At 36.6% G+C, this 20,210-nt stretch overlaps 1 protein-coding gene across 6 annotated transcripts in view; it reads left to right on the forward strand.

Annotated features, from left to right (window-relative positions):
• Positions 1–20,210, forward strand: part of LOC129430595 (inactive dipeptidyl peptidase 10) — an 84,063-nt gene that overhangs the window by 39,431 nt on the left and 24,422 nt on the right. For 5 of the 6 annotated variants that reach the window (XM_055187949.2, XM_055187950.2, XM_055187951.2 and 2 more), the window contains 9 exons: positions 1,259–1,311; positions 1,844–1,925; positions 3,161–3,281; positions 3,561–3,715; positions 7,078–7,175; positions 12,353–12,476; positions 17,345–17,389; positions 17,579–17,683; positions 19,477–19,565. In XM_055187949.2, coding sequence (XP_055043924.2) covers positions 1,259–1,311; positions 1,844–1,925; positions 3,161–3,281; positions 3,561–3,715; positions 7,078–7,175; positions 12,353–12,476; positions 17,345–17,389; positions 17,579–17,683; positions 19,477–19,565 — 872 coding nt within the window. The remainder of the gene's footprint in view (positions 1–1,258; positions 1,312–1,843; positions 1,926–3,160; positions 3,282–3,560; positions 3,716–7,077; positions 7,176–12,352; positions 12,477–17,344; positions 17,390–17,578; positions 17,684–19,476; positions 19,566–20,210) is intronic. The other variant, XM_055187953.2, reaches the window with a different exon arrangement.

Genomic DNA, 20,210 nt, shown 5'->3' on the forward strand with positions numbered 1-20,210 from the left:
AGTTTAAATGATGGAGGTTTTACTTAAAAGGAACATTGACCCGAATGATCACAGTGATAGAGAAGGTTGCCCGATATCATTCTGGCACATGACCCCATTCATGTGATTGACTGTAAGAGGTGGCCAGTTTGGAGGCTGGATTTACATTCTTGCCATTGATTTTCACAAAGACTGTAAATTGCTTTTTTCTGATGATGGATTTTGCGAAACATGCAATTTTTGAAAAACGAATTTTTGAAATGATTTGTTAAAGACCACCTATTGTCCAATTCACGTTTTTACATTTCCTTTGGTGTGTAAGTGTGTATTAGCAGTGTTGGGGGTAACACATTACATACAAGTGCATTACGTAATAATATTACTTTTCTACAGTAACGAGTAAAGTAACGTTTTTCTTTATAAATGTACACATTAATATTTGAGTTACTTTAAAAAAAAGATTAGATTTGGTGTTAGTGTAAGAATGTCACTTTAAGTATTGGTTTATACTATTTTTTCTGATTTATTCTTTTATATTTTCTGATTTTTAAACCATTGTCGCCTGGCGTTCGAGTTAGAGTTGGGTTTTGGTAAGAATGTCATTTTATGTAAATCTAACCCTAAACCGAAGTGACAATGGTAAGAAAATAGGACAAAACAGTTGAGTAACCAATCCGTGACAATGACACGGAAAAGATAGTCCGTGGTACGGCCACGGAAAAATGCGGAGATCCGTGACAATGTCATGAAAAAATGAGCAAAATATCCTGTGACTATACCACGGAAATTTGTGAGATCAGGTTTGGTAAAATAATGTGTTTTTTAACCATAAATAACGCGAACACATTGTTTTTTAGCAATGAAATAGGTGCTCTTTAACCAGAATCTATAGTTGTGCTTGAAGAGCATAAAACAAAATGAACTAAAGAGAGACAGAGAGAGAATTATATGTGAGTGTGTATCTGGATGTGTTTATATATACTTTTATACTGCATACTACATACTGTAAAGTATACACTCATACGGGATACTCCATCTATCTATTCTCCAAACTTAACCTGTGAAGGGTCACGGGAAGGCTGAAGCTTCTTGTGCCACAGATAGGGTCTATCACAGGGCCGTACATCTAGCTACTATTTATTTTTTTAAGATGGTGCAGAAGGGGTTCTGCAAAGATAATGTGTGGTAGTGCGCTAATCCAAACACAGCCAATGTGTGTGTTTGTTTGTGCATGAATGTATGCTATTTAGGGATCTACCATGTCCTCTGCCCTTTCCAGGTTTTCTCACAGTCCTTCACTGCATCTTTTGCAATCCACACTGTGACCAGCGGGTATGTAGACAGAGGTCCCTTTCTGCATGGCCTGTATTGGGCATGTGCACAACTAAAAAAAATAACAGTCCAGAGCTCCCCTGCTGTGTGTACTTTCATCCAAACTTATCCATCAGGCATCGATTCTTTAAAAGTTCTGAAAGGTCCTATTTACCCCAAAGTTGGCTGTTTTCCAGCTGACAAAATCTCTTTCACTAACCTGCAATGTGCCGAATGCGCCGAATGCTCAGACAGGGATTTGCTATATTGTGCCTGTGGTTATGAGACGGCAGTAAAATGTAAAAAAATGTCTTGAAGCCCATTTGCTTGTTTTTTTGCTACTTTGTCAATCATTTAGCCTAAGCTGAGGTTCCATTGCATGAATATAGACCCCTGGCCTTGACTCTCTGTGCATTTTGTTTTGTATGATCTCTGCATCGTGCTTTTTTACGAGTTCCTCCAGACAGAGCGAACCTGACGAATTTGTGCCTTTGTATTAAAATATTGCGTCAAAATTTGTGCTGCGTGCTGTGTTTTTGTCTGCGTGTCTTAGGGAAATTGTGGACCTTACACCAACAGATGAGGATACGTCTGTACTTCAGTATGCAGCGTGGGGGCCTCAAGGGAACCAGCTGGTGAGAATGCACCCTTCATTTGTCTTTGTCTCTTACTGCATTACAGCTAGTACGCATAGCCAGCATGCTTTGAATTGAGTATGAGAATGGAATTAAAGCTTAATGCCAGCTAAATACTGTGTAGTACTTACAGCCTACTATTTTTTAAACTAGTAGGCATTGATTTTTATTATTTGATGATGTCAAACACAATGCAAATAAACATATTATTTACATTTATGTAATATTTACAGTCAAGTTAGTCAGAGTTGGAAAAATTTAGGTTGATACGTTAAGATCAACTGGCATAGCTTTGTGTTAGCGTAAACAATTAGCATAGAGTTAAACAATTGATTTTTACCGTTTTGGAATCCATTCAGCCGATCTCCGACTTTTAGCATAGCTTAGCATAATCCATTGAATTTGATTAGACCATTAGCATCGCGTTAAAAAATAACTAAAGAGTTTCAATATTTTTCCTATTTAAAACTTGACTCTTCTGTAGTTACATCGTGTACTAAGACCAACAGAAAATTAAAAGTTGCGACTTTTCGCAATGAAATTACGCAGCGCCCAAAAATAGTCCCCTGCTATTGAAAGTAACCAAGGGGACTATTTTTCGGGGAGTGCGTAATATCACTACGCCTGCTGCAGCCATGTTACAGCAGCAAAGTGATTATTACGCCAGTTTGAGAGTATAGTTTCTAGCCATATCTGCCTAGAAAATTGCAACCTTTAATTTTTTGTCTGTCTTAGTACATGATGTAACTACAGAAGTGTCAAGTTTTAAATAGGAAAAATATTAAAACTCTTTGGTTATTTTTGAGCGCAATGCTAACGGTCTAATCAGATTTAATGGATTATGCTAAGCTATGCTAAAAGTGGTATCGCCAGACCCAGAGATCAGCTGAATGCATTCCAAAACGGTAAAAATCAAATGTCTAACTCGAGGGGAGCTGGAAAATAAGCATATTTTCAAAAAAAGTGTGTGAAAGAGTGTCTCTTTAAGAGGAATATTTTGGTATGCTATTGAAGACGTAGCAAAATCAATGCATGATTGATGTATCCTTGGTTTAATCAACGGATCGTATTCATGAGACCAGCTATACGTTCTCAAGCAGATACTTTAAACATAAGATATTCAAGTTGTTATTATGCAGGCAGCCCTACTTGTTTTCTAATATCCCTGTAGGCATCTTGGATTATGGCTCCATCTATTCATATTAATATTGTTTTGGTGTCTCTTTTGATGCAAGGTCTATGTTTTTGAGAATGACATCTACTACAAGCCTGATGTTTCCAGCAAGGCGATGCGTTTGACAACCACAGGGAGAAGCGGACTGGTGGTTAACGGACTGTCTGATTGGACCTATGAGGGTCAGTGGTCTTAAATGTATGCTTTTCCAACCAACGCTCTTACTGCGGTCCGTCACTGTAATAACTCAAAGTTATGTGTTGCTTTGAGACAATTGTGACAACCCACTTGAAGACAGCAGAGTGGTTATGCAAAGATTATTATCTCATAAATATGTGATGAGAGAGATAAATTAGATTTATGGTAATGAGCACAGGTCAACGGCGCTCTCCGTTGTAGATTAATTAACCCCATCAAAATTTTTATTTCTGTCCCCTACCCGGATGAAATTCGTCATGTAGAGGAGGTACTTATGAAATATCCTGCACTCTGGTGGGCCAAAGACGGTGCCCGACTGGCATATCTTTCTATTAACAACTCGGCAACCCCTATTATGGAGATACCTTACTTTCTGGGCGGGATCTATCCATCTAATGTCCTCTATCCATATCCAAAGGTAAGAACGCACACAATATTATGTTTGCTGCACATCTTAGTTTAGTGGTTTTTAACTCCAGTACTGCAACCAACGACCACCGACGGAACCCGTTTAATCTCCTTATTCGTTTACATACCGTTTACATCCCATATAAATATATATATTCAAGGCATAGTTTACTTTAAAATGAACATTTTTTTCATCATTTTCTCATCCTCAGGTTGTTCTAAACCGATATTAATTTATTTTTTTCTGATGAACACAAAAGAAATGATGGTAAACACACAGTTGACGGTACCCATTAAATTCCATCATATTTTTTTATTCCTACTATGGAAGTCTATGGTCACTTACTGCTGTGTGTTTACCATCATTTCTCAAAATATCTTCTTTTGTGTTCATCAGAAAAAAGAAATTCATACAGGTTTAAAACAACATGAGGATGAGTAAATTATGACAGAACTTTGATTTTAAAGTGAACTATCCCTTTCAGTCGATATTTATCTCCCAAGGAGTTTTTTCCCTCCTAGGACTTTTTTTCCTCCTAGGCTTAAAAAAAGTCAGGAGGTTTTCTCCTAGGGTTTTTTTCAACCCCGGGGAGTCAGCCGACATTGGCTTAACTTAGCACCCTCTTCTATACGTTACATGTATACGCTGTATTTTGCTACTTATATTGTATGTCGATTTTTCTGTGTTTTCCCCTGCTTCTATTAATGTAAAGCTGCTTTGAAACAATTACCAACTGTGAAAAGCGTTATATAAAAAAATTTAATTGAATTGAACATTGTGCCTCTTATATATCTGACACACACATTTAATTTCATGGATCTCTTTGCTAACAAGCTAATAATTTGATTCAGTTGTTTTAACAAAGTCCCTTAGGGAAGTCGCAATGCCTCCAGACAGTTATTTCAGTCATGCAAGACTAAAGTCCTATTTACTTGAATGGGGAAAGACAGAAATCTCTAGAACCATGTGCTAAAATCACAATTAAACATCATATTTCCGACCATTTATTAAACCTGACATCAACTGTACCAAAACGTATATTTCTTAAACTCAAATTGCCCTAAAAACAAAATTTATGAACGTTGTTTTAGCTTAAAGGTTGGCAAGTGCCTCAAACGACTCTGGACAGAGCTACTCCCCAGAAATTCAGCAGCCTTTGATGGTTGGTTCTTTGAACTTGAAGGCGGGACTTTGTTTGCCAGTATGGCCATATTAGAGGGACACTCTACTTTTTTTTTAAGGGCTTATTTTCCAGCTTCCATAGAGTTAAACATTTGATTTTTACCGTTTTGGAATCCATTCAGCTGATCTCCTTTAGCATAGCTTAGCATAATTAATTGAATCTGATTAGACCATTAGCATCGCGCTCAAAAATAACCAAAGAGATCGATATTTTTCCTATTTAAAACTTTAATCTTCTGTAGTTACGTTGTGTACTAAGAACGACAGAAAATTAAAAGTTGTGATTTTCTATGCAGATATGGTTAGGAACTATACTCTCATTCTGGCGTAATAATCAAGAACTTTGCTGCCGTAACATGACTGCAGGAGGCGCAATGATATTAAGTAATGCCCGAAAATGGTACCCTGGTTTTGAAAGTTACTAAGGGGGCTATTTTCGGCTGCTGCTTAATATCATTGCTAAAAAACTACAGAACAGTCAAGTTTAAAATAGGAAAGTATAGAAACTCTTTGGTCATTTTTGAGCGCGATGCTAATGGTCTAATCAGATTTAATGGATTATGCTAAGCTATGCTAAAAGTGGTACCGCCAGACCCGGAGATCGGCTGAATGGATTCCAAAACTGTAAAAATCAAATGTTTAACGCTAGGGGAGCTGGAAAATGAGCATATTTTCAAAAAAAGTGGAGTGTCCTTTTAAGCATCGCATTGTCCCATCTATTTATAGTAATAGCACTGCACAGCCTTGTTATAACCAAAATTTAATATATGAAGAGTTTGGTGCAAAACGAATTAACCACCGTTTTTTTAATTGTTCAGAAATCTCGTTTTTTGGTTGTGCATTCCAATTAATTTCAATGCAACTGCAGTTGGTTTGTTTTGATTAAAACCTTCATAACTTAAAAAATACAGCTAAGTATCATCATAAAACAAAATAATAACATGATAAAATTATAATAAACATGTTTTGACAAAAATGTTAAAAAATGGATTTATCTCGTTTTGCAATGAAACTCTTCATATACAAAATGTGGATTGGGTGTTCAGAACCACTGAAATAGTTCAACCAAACCTGAAAAACCTTTATTTACCTATCCTAAGGTTGTGACAAACCCACATGACTTCCTTTCTATCATAGAACAAATTAAAGAGGGTTTAAACAATTGCACCAGTCAATTTTCCCCAATTTTAATGACCCTTTATGGAGCTTTTGTGACCTTATTAAAGTGATTTATAGTTAACTTGAGCTTTACTTTAAAAATCCTTATGCTTAAAGGTTATTTACTGCTGGATTCAGTCAGTACATTTAAAAACCTGATCAGTCCAGTTGGTGTACAAACAAGTAATTCACACTAACTGAGAAGAACCTGCATTGTTCATATTTTGGTTTTTGATCAGTCCATGGACTTTTAAAAATGACAGAATATTCGCATGAGTTGCTTTAAAGGGGACATTTCATAAGACTTTTTTAAGATGTCACATAAAACTTTGGTGTACCCAGAGTACATACACTGAAAAAAATGATTCATTGAATTTAAACAATTTTTCAAGGTAAGTGGTTGCCATCAATCCATTCAAGGTATATTCAAACAAAAGTTTTATATTTTATTTTACTTTACTAATCTTTTTGTTTAAATGTAGCTTAAATAAATTGATTGCAACCACTTACCTTAAAAAAATTGATTAAATTCAATGAATCATTTTTTTCAGTGTATGTGAAGTTTTAGCTCAAAATACCACATTGATAATTTATTATAGCATTTTATTATTACCACTTTTTGTAGGTGTGAGCAAAATGTGCAGTTTTTGTGTGTGTCCTTTCAAATGCAAATGAGCTGATCTCTGCACTAAATGACAGTGCTGTGGTTGGATAGTGCAGATTGGGGGGCTGTATTATCCCATTCTGACATCACAAGGGGAGCCAAACTTCAATTACCTATTTTTTCACATGCTGGCAAGTTACTGGCTTGTTTTTTATCTACATTTTCTAGGTTGATAAAAGCACTGGGGACCCAATTATAACGCTTAAACATGGAAAAAGTCAATTTTCATGACATGTCCCGTTTCAAATCAATCATACCCAGACATTAAATGTGAAGACATGTATGACAAAAGTATGACATTTATAATCAATAACAAATGGAGAAATGTGCACTATTGGAGGGATTTAAACATGTTTGCTTCATACAGGCAGGATCCAGAATCCCATCAGCCAGTCTGTTTGTGGTGAATTTATACGGTCCAGCACACACATTAGAAATGATTGCACCTGACTCTCAGAACAACAGGTGAGGTTTATCTTTCATAACTGTGTGAAGCCATGCCAAAGCCAACATGTGCACTGCAAAAGATGCAGGAAAATGTAATGGATCATAACCATGGTAAATTGTGCAATAACTTTTTACTGCATGTTTTGATTGAAGTGTCATCGAAGATTGTGCATCATGGAAAACACAGAAAACTTTTATTAAATTTTATTGTATGTATTAAAGAGCACCTATTGTCCGATTCTCGATTTCACATTTCCTTTGGTGTGTAAGTGTGTATTAGTACATGTTAACGATATGCAAAAGGTACAAACCCCAAAGTAAAGATGATCATCTCCAACATAAATCTCTTTTCTTCGACTACAACAAACACACGGATTGTAGGCAGCAGTATACTTCCTGGGATTGGTGACGTAGACAAGACCGACATTATCATAATTTTTATGACTCACAGCCTGTAAGTTAACTCCTGTTAGCATTGCATTGTGACCGTATTTTTCAAACATGGAAAGGAGCGTCACATTTACAGCTGATGTCAGAGGTATTCAGGCCAATCACAAAGTACAGATTAGCTGGCCAATCAGGGACACAGAGCTTTCACACAGAGCGAGTGAAATCTGGAGCTACATAAATGTACAGTATGTGGAAAATAACCATAAACCACGCGGACAGACTGTATTATACCAAATATACAAAATAACGTCGTTTTTTAGCAGTGAAATAGGTGCTCTTTAAATAAAAAATAAGATATTGTAACTACAGTATGCTCTACAGTGGGTGATATGACTGCAAAATACTGTTTCTAAGCAACATACAAATTAAAGTAATTCTTCTAATTTTTTAATAATTAATAAGACTCTAAATGTTTTAAAATTAATTTGCCCCATTACAGATATGATTCATATATTTGATGCACAGTTCTGGAGAAATGCCCTCAGAAAAGCCATTTTTCTTGTTTTTACCAATGTCAATAATGTAGAATGACTTAATAAAAGATTTTAATTGGTTTATCCAAAGTAACCCTTTCAATGTTAACAATTTTATTGCCATCTCACGTGCATTACTATATGTGTGTAACAAGTGAAGAGGGTTTAATAGGTTTGATTTAATTTTTATGAAAGATTTTAAACGTATTTGCAACAATAAGTGCTGAAGAAATGTAGTCCATACACTCTTAAAAATAAAGGTTCCTAAAATCTACTTCATAGGACTGAATGGTTCCATAAAGAACATTTTGAATTCACATACCTTTTTGTTGCACAAAAGGTAAGAAAGAAATGGTCCATTTATGGTAACCTTTGGCTGAAAAACTATTTGGGGAACTATAAATGATGTTTCTGTGGCATAACTGTGAAGAACTCTTTCTAAAACCTTTATTTTTAAAGTCTCCCAAGTCTTTATTGTTGTCTATGTCTATGTGGGGTTATTAATATGCTTTAAAGGAATAGTCTACCCTTTTGCCATATTAAACTATGTTTTTACCTCAACCTAGACGAATGAATACATACCTATCTTTTTTCAATGCGTGCAGTGTACAGCGTGTTGTGAATGTGTTAGCATTTAGCCTAGCCCCATTCATTTCTGTGGTACCAAAAAAAAGTTTTATTATGTGGCACCATACTTACTGGTATAACTCATCATGTAACAGTCTTTAAATAGGGAAAACACTGAAGTGTTTGGTGGCTTCCCTGTTTGGTACCATAGGAATGAATGGGGCTAGGCTAAATGCTAACACATTCACAACGCGCTGTACAGTGCACGCATTGAAAAAATATAGATATGTATTAATTTGTCTAAATTGAGGTAATAACAGTTTAATATGGCAAAAGGGTAGACTGTTCCTTTAAGACAAACCATGTTCAAATTCATCATTCAACACCACTGTTGAGTATTTTCTCCATAAAATTGTCTTAAAACCGTGGTTTAAAATCGCCTTGGTTTTTTACGTCACGAACATGTGACCAAGCAAACCGAAACTTGTGGCGGTCCGCCACATAGACTCAGCGCTAAAACGATTGTATCTCTGCTGCTTTGTATTTCTGTCACGCGTATGAATGCGGCATCTATGTACATATATATCTATGGTCCAATATAGTGCGATTAAGTAAAGGCAGGGAAAAATTCACATATTCATATCTATTGTCCGAGCTGGTCAGACTAAGTAGAGGAGGGGACTAATTTACATATTCATAGATCCACGTATACTAAATGAGGCAAGGTAGAGTTATATTCAAGCTATTTTGAAGCATGAAGAAATTACTGTCACAGGAAAATCTTTTACATATATTGTTTTAAGGGACTACAGGGAGCTTTAAGAGTCTACTATAGCACCATTTTGGTCTTTGTGCATCGGCTTAATAAAATATAGACATTTCTACATTCAGATGAAAACATTAGGCATTTTCAGTGCAAACATCCTACATCTCTGCCAGAGTAAATGCGGTATGCGGTCGGACAGAAATGTTTAGATTTGCTGCTAAAATTCAATTGAATTCAAGTCTGAGTTCTGGCTGGTCCTCTCCAGAGTACAAGTCTTTGATATTTAAGCAATCCTTCATAGCACTCTTTTACTGTGTGCTTCGCCCTGCTGAAAAATGAATTTTTACCCTAAACATAGACCTAAGGCTGACTGAAACAATTTCACCCTTGATAGCAACAAGCGCTCCAGCTCGTCCTGCTGAAAATCACCCCATGAGTGTGATTTAATTAAGCCCTTATTTTACCATGTTATTCCCTTGAGATAAAAATCTCTTTTTAGAGAGATCTGACCAAGATCGGCATAAACATTGCAATAAAAAACATAAAAATAACACAAGGGACAAAGCGAAAAGAACAAATGAGGTATGATGATAATTATGGAACTTAACTGCAAAAATGTACCTACTGTACAAAAAAAACACTCAAGGCACATAAAGCACCTTTTTAAACCTAAATGCTATGCAGTGTTTAAAGTTTTTTCAAAATGTACTCCTTGTTTTAGGCCAGATGTACATACTGTAAGATATCATCTGTAAGCTGTCGTTTAAATCGAATGGAATATTAACTTTTATTGTACATTATGAGAGCTATAAACAAAGTTTAATATGTTTAACATCATATCGCTGGCTTAAATTTTTATCTGGTGGTTAATAAATTAGGACAAAGTTTCCTCAGAAGCCGAGTCATATCTAGGGACTAAAATGTAATTGGCGATGGTCTCTTCTTTGCCGTGGGCCAGTATACAAACACATATCAATCACCACGCAATACTATAGTAAGAATCCAGAGCAGTCTGGTAAACACATAGCAGCCAATTTAAAACTACTCAGCACCTTAGAAACCACATAGCACGACATGGACAATTACTCACAATACTGCTGTTGCTTTGGGGTGGTGAGCTGTACACAAACAAGCAGAATACACTTTTTTTTTCCAGAAAATTGTTATCGGTTTTTAGTATCATGGATATTGTTGTAACACTTTACAAAAAGGTTGTGTTTGTTAACATTGGTAAATGCATTAGTTAACATGAACTAAAAATGAGCAATGTAGTTTTTCAGCATTTTTTAAGCTTTGTTAATGTTAGTTAATGCCAATATAATTGATTGTGATGGAGATAAATTGTGGGATACACATCCAGGGCACGAAGCTCCCGTTCCACCACATCCCAAAGATGCTCTATTGGGTTGAGATCTGGTGACTGTGGGGGCCATTTTAGTACAGTGAACTCATTGTCATATTCATGAAACCAATTTGAAATGATTCGAGCTTTGTGACATGGTCCATTATCCTGCTGGAAGTAGCCATCAGAGGATGGATACATGGTGGTCATGAAGGGATGGACATGGTCAGAAACAATGCTCAGGTAGGCCATGGCATTTAAACGATGCTCAATCGGCATTAAGGGGCCTAAAGTGTCCCAAGAAAACATCCCCCACACCATAACACCACCAACACCAGCATGCACAGTGCTAACAAGGCATGATGGATCCATGTTCTCATTCTGTTTACGCCAAATTCTGACTCTACCATCTGAATGTCTCAACAGAAATTGAGACTCATCAGACCAGGCAACATTTTTCCAGTCTTCAACTGTCCAATTTTGGCGAGCTCGTGCAAATTGTAGCCTCTTTTTCTTATTTGTAGTGGAGATGGTGGTACCTTCTGCTGTTGTAGCCCATCCGCCTCAAGGTTGTGCGTGTTGTGGCTTCACAAATGCTTGGCTGCATACCTCAGTTGTAACAAATGGTTATTTCAGTCAAAGTGGCTCTTCTATCAGCTTGAATCAGTCGGCCCATTCTCCTCTGACCTCTAGCATCAACAAGGCATTTTCCCCACAGGACTGACACATACAGGATGTTTTTCCCTTTTCACACCATTCTATGTAAACCCTAGAAATGGTTGTGCGTGAAATTCCCAGTAACTGAGTAGATTTGCGAAATACTCAGACCGGCCCATCTGGCACCAACAACCATGCCACGCTCAAAATTTCTTAAATTAGCTTTCTTTCCCATTCTGACATTCAGTTTGGAGTTCAGGAGATTGTCCTGCCAAGGACCACACCCCTAAATGCATTGAAGCAACTGCCATGTTATTGGTTGATTAGATAATTGCATTAATGAGAAGTTGAACAGGTGTTTCTAATAATCCTTTAGGTGAGTTTATATCTTTGGTCCTAGCTAGTGCGGTTGAGTGGAGGCAGGAAAAAATCACATATTCATATCTATAACATTAACTAACTAACATTAATATTGGCATTAACTAACATTAACAAAGATTAACTCTTTCCCCGCCATTGACGACTTATTTTTGCTTTTTGCTTAAATTTTTTTTTTTTTTTGGAAATATACGCATATTTAAGAGTTTATAAGCAGAGAAAAAATATAAATAGGATGAAACATCAACAACTTTTGATTTAAAAATAATGCTTGCTGACATTAACTAACTGTGCATTGTTAGTTCATGTTAGCTAATGCATACAGGGTTTCCCAAACTGTGAAAAAAATTAATTAATTACAATTAAATCATAAAATGCAAAAAATATATAATTTAATATATTTTTGTGTTGCAACGGATGAAAAAAAATGTTTTTGCAGTTTAAAAACCACTGAACTTATGCATTAACAAATACAACATGACTGTAAAGTATTACTGATATCTAAATAATAGTCCATAAAAACTAAGCATTTAAAGGATTATGTCTTTCCCTCTTTTGGCAGAGAGAGCTACATCTCTATGGTGAGTTGGATCAGCAGTACCCGTCTGGCCATGCGATGGTTGAACCGGGTCCAGAATCATTCTGTACTGTGCGTGTGCGAGGCCACAACAGGAGCCTGTTCAGAGGTCAGAGGTCACCCGTTCATCCACTGCAGCACAATAGGTGTCTTCATCCACACAGTGTCAATTGATTTGGCTCTTGCACTTGATGCTGCTCTGATGCGGGCTGAATCTCCAGCTTCTCTTCTGCCAGCTCAGCTCAATTTACATTTAAAGGCGTGAAAGTTTCACTTTAAAGCCTCAATTTCTATGTGCAGCCTTCCTTAACTTTTAAAGGTCACTCCTTATTTGAGTATGCGCCTGTGGGTGATGGATCGGATGTACGCTTGAGCGCTTGTGTTTTACAGCAATGTGACAATTTAGTTTGATTTCTGCTGCGAGCGCCCAGTGTCTCCAATTAGAATACAGATACTGGATGCTTCCGGTCCTGGATGCTCTTTGGTCAATAAAGTAGTGAAATGCTGGTGTGTTTGATGCAAAACACCTGTAGACTTATCTGCTGCATATATATATGAAGAGTTTAGATGCAAAGCCGCTAAGCGACATCATAAAAAGGAGATAATTATGACTGAATGATTTCGGCACGTATTATACGTTCATTAAATACTTTCGCTTAGAATCTGCTTAATTCTGGCCTTAGGCCATTTATAAAAACACCGGTTTTATGGAAGAATCCATTAAATCCCACAACAATTTTTCTGCAAAGTCCTCAAATTGAATTTTAAATGTCACAAGTGTTTTTTACCTTGTTAAATGAGGTTAACTGCAGTGTTCGAATTATGTCAACGCTTATAGGGGGGTCCCCTACCTAAGCCCCACCCCCTGGCCAAGCCCCACCTCCCTCATTATAGGGTCGCTCTGATTTGACAAAGTAAGATGTGATCCTGGATCAACAATCATCTGATCCTGGTTTTAATCAAAGAGACCCCAAATTACCCTTAACTCAAACCCTAAACGTTTTTTACCCCTCATATTAGTGTGAAACACTGCAAGGCCAGAAATTTTAAACAGAATAGGGGTGAAATAGGGTGGACCTCCATGCCTACTCTCAAATTACATATTTTTACTAGTAGTGGTTAAATGGATTACATTGCGTTTTTTTTTAATCATAGATCGAATAATTTTCGGATCAGCAAAACTGGGGCTAGGAAAATAAAATAAGAACAAATTAAGAAATGATGAGCATATAAAAATAGAAAAGAACAAAGTTACAAATAAACATCTAACAGTAGCATTTATGTACATAAATAGAATCAAATAAACATTAACACTTTCTTCTTTATTATATCAATTAAATATAATTAATCTTTTTAAAGATACAGAAGTGATTTTCCTTTGTTTTCTGCTGTTTAATTAATATAAATGACAGAAACACAAGCAGATAAGAAGTGCTACTTTCAGACCAACACAAAGATCTGACTTCTTTCTGAACTGTTTGCACTCACTTTAAGACATAACTGAATGTTTTTATGAGAATAGGTGCCAAGACTGTGGTATTTCAAAATAATTTTGTGTTTGCATGCTTTAGTATCGCGCGTCTCCGCGCGTCCGCTTATGAGTGTGCGTCCATTTGAGTATGTGTGCGCGTCATTGCCTGTGCACACACAAAACAGCTGAGCTTACTTTAACATCTTGCACTCAAATTGTTTAAAATCGCTTGCATGTTAACATTTGCAAGGTTTAAAACCACACATGCAAAAGATAAGCTTTCTAAAAATAGTTATTTATTTCTGAATGATGCGTATTTGATCAATTCGTTTTAAAAAGACTATTTATTGTCATTTATGCGTGATTTCTTCTGCTTTCCAAAATAAAAAATTTTGTGTTTCTTTTGACTTGGTGGGCCAGCTGTCAATTTGAGTGTGTAGCCTCGCCACTGTTATGAAATAATTGTTTGAGAAGAATAAAAAAAAACTTAAACCTAAAGATTACTAAACATTCTTACCGTCACTAAGGTGAATATAATCCACACGACACGCAGATAGAGACATTAACTCATCTGTCAATTCCTCCAGAAAACAGCCGGAGGCGCACTTGCAAGTTTATATTTATTTCAGACTAAAATCATTTGAATTAGCTTATTGCAAAATTGGGACAAATAACGGACAGTAGCCTATCGCTTTGTGACAGCGCAACATGAGAATTATAAATTCATGTTGTATTTTAATTTAAATAAAAACCAGGGGACCCCCCTAATTTAAATATTTTTGTGGTTTATGGGGGGTCCCTCGAGGCTTATAGCAGGTCTGGGACCCCCCCAGACCCCCTTCAATTCGAACACTGGTTAACTTAATATATTCACAAAATGTTTATTATTTACCGTATTCACAAAGGACAGTGAAGGCTGACTGGAAAGAGATAGGGATGGAATTGGGAAACAACAGTGGATTACATTTAAACTTGGGTCCCTTGTGAGTAAACTGCAAAAAATGATTTTCAAGAAAAAAAATCTTAGTACCGTATTTAGGGTAAGCTAATTTTTCTTGAATTTAGTGTTTAAGAAAAATGTTCAAGATTTTTTTTGCTTACCCCATTGGCAGATTTTTTTTGCTTGTTTTATGCACAAAATCACTTAAATTTGATTTTTGACTTATTTTCTTGGGTCGTTTGGCTCATCAAGAAAAAGCATATTAATTTAAGAATTTTTAGATATTTTTATGAAAACAAGACAAAAATACAAATAATTTTTTTTCTTGAAAATCATTTTTTGCAGTGTACTTGGACCTGAATACAACCCAAATATGGGAGCCACATGCATCACAACGCCCCCTAATGTGTAATTCAGTTTCTACATTTTTACCTTGTGATTTCTGACTTTTATCATTTGCGATTTAGTTATTTTGAAAGTCTTTTATTATGTCTTGTCCAAAGAAGTGGATTTGAGGTTTTGCAGCACTTAAAGAGTTTTGCAGTAGAGGTCTTTTCGGGAGGGGGGAAATGTATCCGAGCAAATTAGATCTGAGTCCGACCCGACGCAGTGGCAATTTGTTTGGACCCGAATGTAAATGGCACCAATGTGTCTGCAGTCTGCAGCCCCACATGTACCAGTCAAACAGAAAGAAACCCCGGTGGCCTCAGATTCAATTTAGCTCCCTGCTCCATTTAGTTTTTTTTTAGTGTTCTGATGAGGACACCAAGGTAACCGCTAAAATGTGCATATAAAATTGATTGACAGGTCTGTCTCAACAAAAAATGAACCCTACGCCAGCCACACAATGTCGCAAGCACTCTTGGCAAACAGAGGCAGGGTTGGAAAAGGACTCGATGCACACACGCAAGATAGTTCAGGTCTTCTCGCGTCCGTTTGGCAAAAAAACATTTATTTTAAATTACAAAAGACCACTAATATTATACCCGACCCGTGTCTAAGGCATGCATGAAACTTTCAGACCCTAACTCGCTTGGGTCGGACCCTGGGTTTTTTAGATCTAAGTGGACCCGTGAAAACTTATATTTTGCAGTCAATTTTGTTAAAGGGGACAGAGAATGAAAAACCATTTTTACCTTGTCTTTGTTGAATAATGGTAGTCTCCCACATTCACAAACATACAAAAAGTGCTAAACATGCTAAACATCTCAGTCTCATAGAAATTCCTCTTTTAGAAATGTCAGCCAGAAAACGGCCCAATCTGAAAAACTGATGCTTATGACATCACAGGCATCTAACTACTCCTCCACTTTAAAATAATTGGCAAAATTTTTTGAGTGGCAGCAAAGTCAGCCAATCAGTAATGAGATTGCAAGTTAAGCCAGTAGGGGGAGCCAAATAGGTGCAAAACTACTTGTTTAAAATCCCCCACCCTTTTTTTGTCTACATGTCACATCACAGAACAAGGATAAATACTCCGTTCAATCATTCTATGTCACCTTTAAATACCAATGAAATAAATAAAGTGACATTGGAAAAAAAATAATTTCAATTTCTGACAAATAACCTTATCATTGGCATTAAAGTGAAATAAACCTAAACATAAGAGTCTGATTAAAATGCTCATTTACATGAAAACATGTCAGACACACTTAAAGGATTTTGCATTCTGAACTCTTCATATATCATTAAATAACATTGTGGTGGAACTGATTTTCATTATCTCCATCTATAAAAAAGAAAAGCAGTGTCTTTCTTTTTATTAAGTAGTAGCAGTTGCGGCTTGTGACTGCTCATCAGAGGGGTGCAAATTCAAAATATGTGTTCGAAGTGTCATGTGTGTTGCTCGTGTTTTCAAAATATGTGTTTGTTGCGTCATGTGAATCATGTGCATCACGTGTTTTGTCAAAATAAGTGCCTGCTGCACACAGGTCAAAACCGTTTGTGATAAAAGAGACGCTCACGTTCACAAAATACACCCAAGACGCTCCCTTAACAGTAAACTTCGATTACGCATGAGATTATGTGAGTATCTGACAAAAGCAAGCGTCTCTTTTGTCATAAACCCTTTGGACGCGTCTGCAGCAGACACTTGTTTTGACGAGACACGTGATGGACATAGGCTCTCTCGAAGCGCAGAACACATATTTTGAAATAAGGAACCACACACATAATGGGCTACATACATGTTGTGATGAACTTTGCATTGTGCGCCTTCGAAAAAAGAAGTCACCGGCCGCCACTGTGTAGTAGTCATTTGACTATTTTTAATGTAGCACCAGAGTTTCGGTTTAATTAGAGGTTTCCAATAGAGTAACTTTGGACCTATAGTTGTTCCAGATAGCAGTGACACAACACAACTAAACTCTAGACAAACATGAAAAAGCCACGTCCCTAACGTAATGCCAGTTAAAATGACGGATTGACTGAATCACGCCGTCAGCTAGTGAGTTTATTATGAAGTACACCTCTCCCTGGCAGGCAGAAGAGAATAAAGGATTTAAGCACATATTTTACTTCTAATACATGACATGTCTAATCTTTTAAAAATGTCTTTAATCTTCAGAGGCACCAAATGACATTGGACTTTTGGCACAACTATCAGCGCCAGGTAAGTTCAGCCTCTTTTTTTGTCTCTCTCTCCTACTATTTCTCGCTTACTCTCCAGGGAGACGTTTAATCAATTTTCAGCCTATGTTGTTCTCCTAAAAGCTGGAGAAAGAAATGAATTGCATCAAAATGGTGTCGTTTCTCATTGATCTGTTGGTGGTTTGTGTATTGATGGTGGCTTGTCCTACAGGACGAGCCAATGTTCACGGCAGATGGTTCCCTGTTTTACCTCATCTTGCCTGCCAAGCAAGGCGCCCGTGGGGAGTTTCTTCACATCGCCAGTCTCCCTGCTCAGGTCTGTGGATGGATTTATTTCATTCTCGTGTTGTGCACAGTGAAATTGGATGCATGTGTAACTTCGTGATTTGAAAGTACAAAAAAATGATATGTGAATGGAGAAGTTGGTTTATCAAGAGAAGAATATGGTGATGCGGCACCCCTGCATATTGTAAAACCTCTTCTTTATTATTTGAATGATTACATAATAATGTGTTTTAAAATGTGCAGCTATTTGACGTCCTTAGTTTTTTTTGCAGGACATGTTAGGAAATTTACAAGTGTGTTGTAATTGTGTCCTGTTTTTATCTATTTGTTTAAAATTCAGTTCTGTATGTTTCTGATCATCGTGATTCATCAGTGTATATTATGCAGAGGTTTGTCTTCAGTGTAAATCCACCTGTAGTTGATAATTTTAGCCTTTAAAACTCATCACATGTAAAAATTTTCCCTGCGACGGTAATTTATTCATACTTTAAAACAGCTTGAATATAACCTTAAACCCTTGCCTCATTGAGTATACGCAGAACTATGAATTTGTGAATCAGTCCCCACCCCTATACTCAATCACAGACCCTCAGACCATAGATATATATGTACATAGATGCTGCATTCTGCAGTTTCAGACACATAGCTACTAAGTCTGGTTTCACAATGCATACATGAGCTGTGCGTTTGCAGCACTATTTTTATTTTTTAACTTTTCAACTTTTCAGTGCAGATGTTTACAGGTTAGAGCAGTCACACTGCACATGTTAGTTATAACAACTAACAGCTAGGGCTGTGCGATAAATCTCGTGTCCCATTAAAAAGACCTGTCTGAAATCGATTCTGAATCGCAAGGCTGCGATTCTGTGTTTCATGCACAGCTTGTGCGTGCACTACAGCGTTTTGATAAGTAAGAAGTCCTTATCAATCTAAAATCATTTTGAGTCTGAGTCATTTATAACATGCATTTAAAAAAGCCACAATCATTCAAAATATTCTTTATAATCATATCTGAAACAATTTGAAGAACGGCGATATAAATATTCTTGTAGACATTTCCTGGAATAGAGGGTATGCAACGACATCACTTCTCCACGTGACCACGCGAAGCTTGTCCTGTTGAGTGGCAAAACATTCAACAAAATGGCTGGTTTTCATAGCGGCTGCTACGAAAAACGCCAGTAAAACTGACTATTACCAGCTTAAGTTGAATTTAGTTGGCCTTAACAGGGACCCTAACAACTTGCCGAACAACCAGTAGTCTGTGGACATTGGCATATGGTCAGAGATTGCTTTTCCTGACATTTATGTTTGTCACTATTAAACCATTCCACCTTTGTAGAACAAGGCTCATCATAATGGATGTTTTTTAATGAAGGCTCACTGACAAAACTTTGCAATTACACAGAATAAGAGTATTCATTTATGTGTATTTTATGTATTTTTATCCCAAAATTTTACATACCTGACATATGGCTACTGCTACTGATTTATTTCTTCTTTGAGTGGCAAAACATTCAACAAAAATGGCTGGCTGTTCTAGCGGCGGCTGCGATAATGTCAGTATATCTGACAATTATCAGCAAAAATTTAATTTAGTTGCACTTGATAGTGACCCTAGCAACTTGTCAACCCACCTGTGGTCAGTGGACGCTGGTATGGACGATCCATTTACTTCTCCTTTATGTGTTTCTTGGAAGTCTGTAAAACGATAGCTCTAATTCTTGTTAACTCTGTTAGTACAGAGTTACTCTTTCACTCTCTCAATCTGATATCTTTTTCTCTGTCTCTTTCTTTTCTCATTTTCTCTCTGTCTCTCTTCAGGATTCAACTCCTGTTTCTCCTCGCTTTCTAACATCTGGAAACTGGGATGTAATCTCGCTGTGCGCCCTTGATGAAGAGAACGATAAAATGTAAGATTTTATGAGAAAACCATTTAGATTTGAAAACCTCAAGACTGTGCGTAAAGCATCTCATCATCTACATAACTACTTAACATGAGCAATTATACAATTATTTATGCTTTGTGATTACATTACGCTCGCTGAATCATTCAAGATTCATTAAAATTAATAAGATAATTTATTGTTGAGTTGCTGCTAATGACAGTGTCATTTACATTTCTCAATTATTCTCTAATTACAACTCCATAAAAACGTCTTTCATATTTCGTCCTATAGGCTGTAGCATTACAGATAAAATTGCATCTTGCCATTTTCCAATACAGAAATATCCAATATATAAAATATGCTGATCTATGTCTCAAGTACTTGCATAGATCTCAAAGACTGTATCTTATTCACTTGCATTTAATCTGTTTGCCCTTACGAAAAATGCACAGTTTTGTCCTTGTGGTAAACGTTTAAAAGGGACATTTCACAAGGCTTTTTTTTAAATGTGAATCTTTAGTGTCCCCAGAGTACACATGTGAAGTTTTAGTTCAAAATATCATATGGATAATTTATTATAACAAAATTGGCACTTTGTAGGTGTGAGCTAAATGTGGCATTTTTGGGTGTGTCCTTTTAAATACAAATGAGCTGATCTCTGCACTATTT

This window comes from Misgurnus anguillicaudatus, chromosome 13 (genome assembly GCF_027580225.2).
Source record: "Misgurnus anguillicaudatus chromosome 13, ASM2758022v2, whole genome shotgun sequence".
Lineage (NCBI taxonomy): Eukaryota > Metazoa > Chordata > Actinopteri > Cypriniformes > Cobitidae > Misgurnus > Misgurnus anguillicaudatus.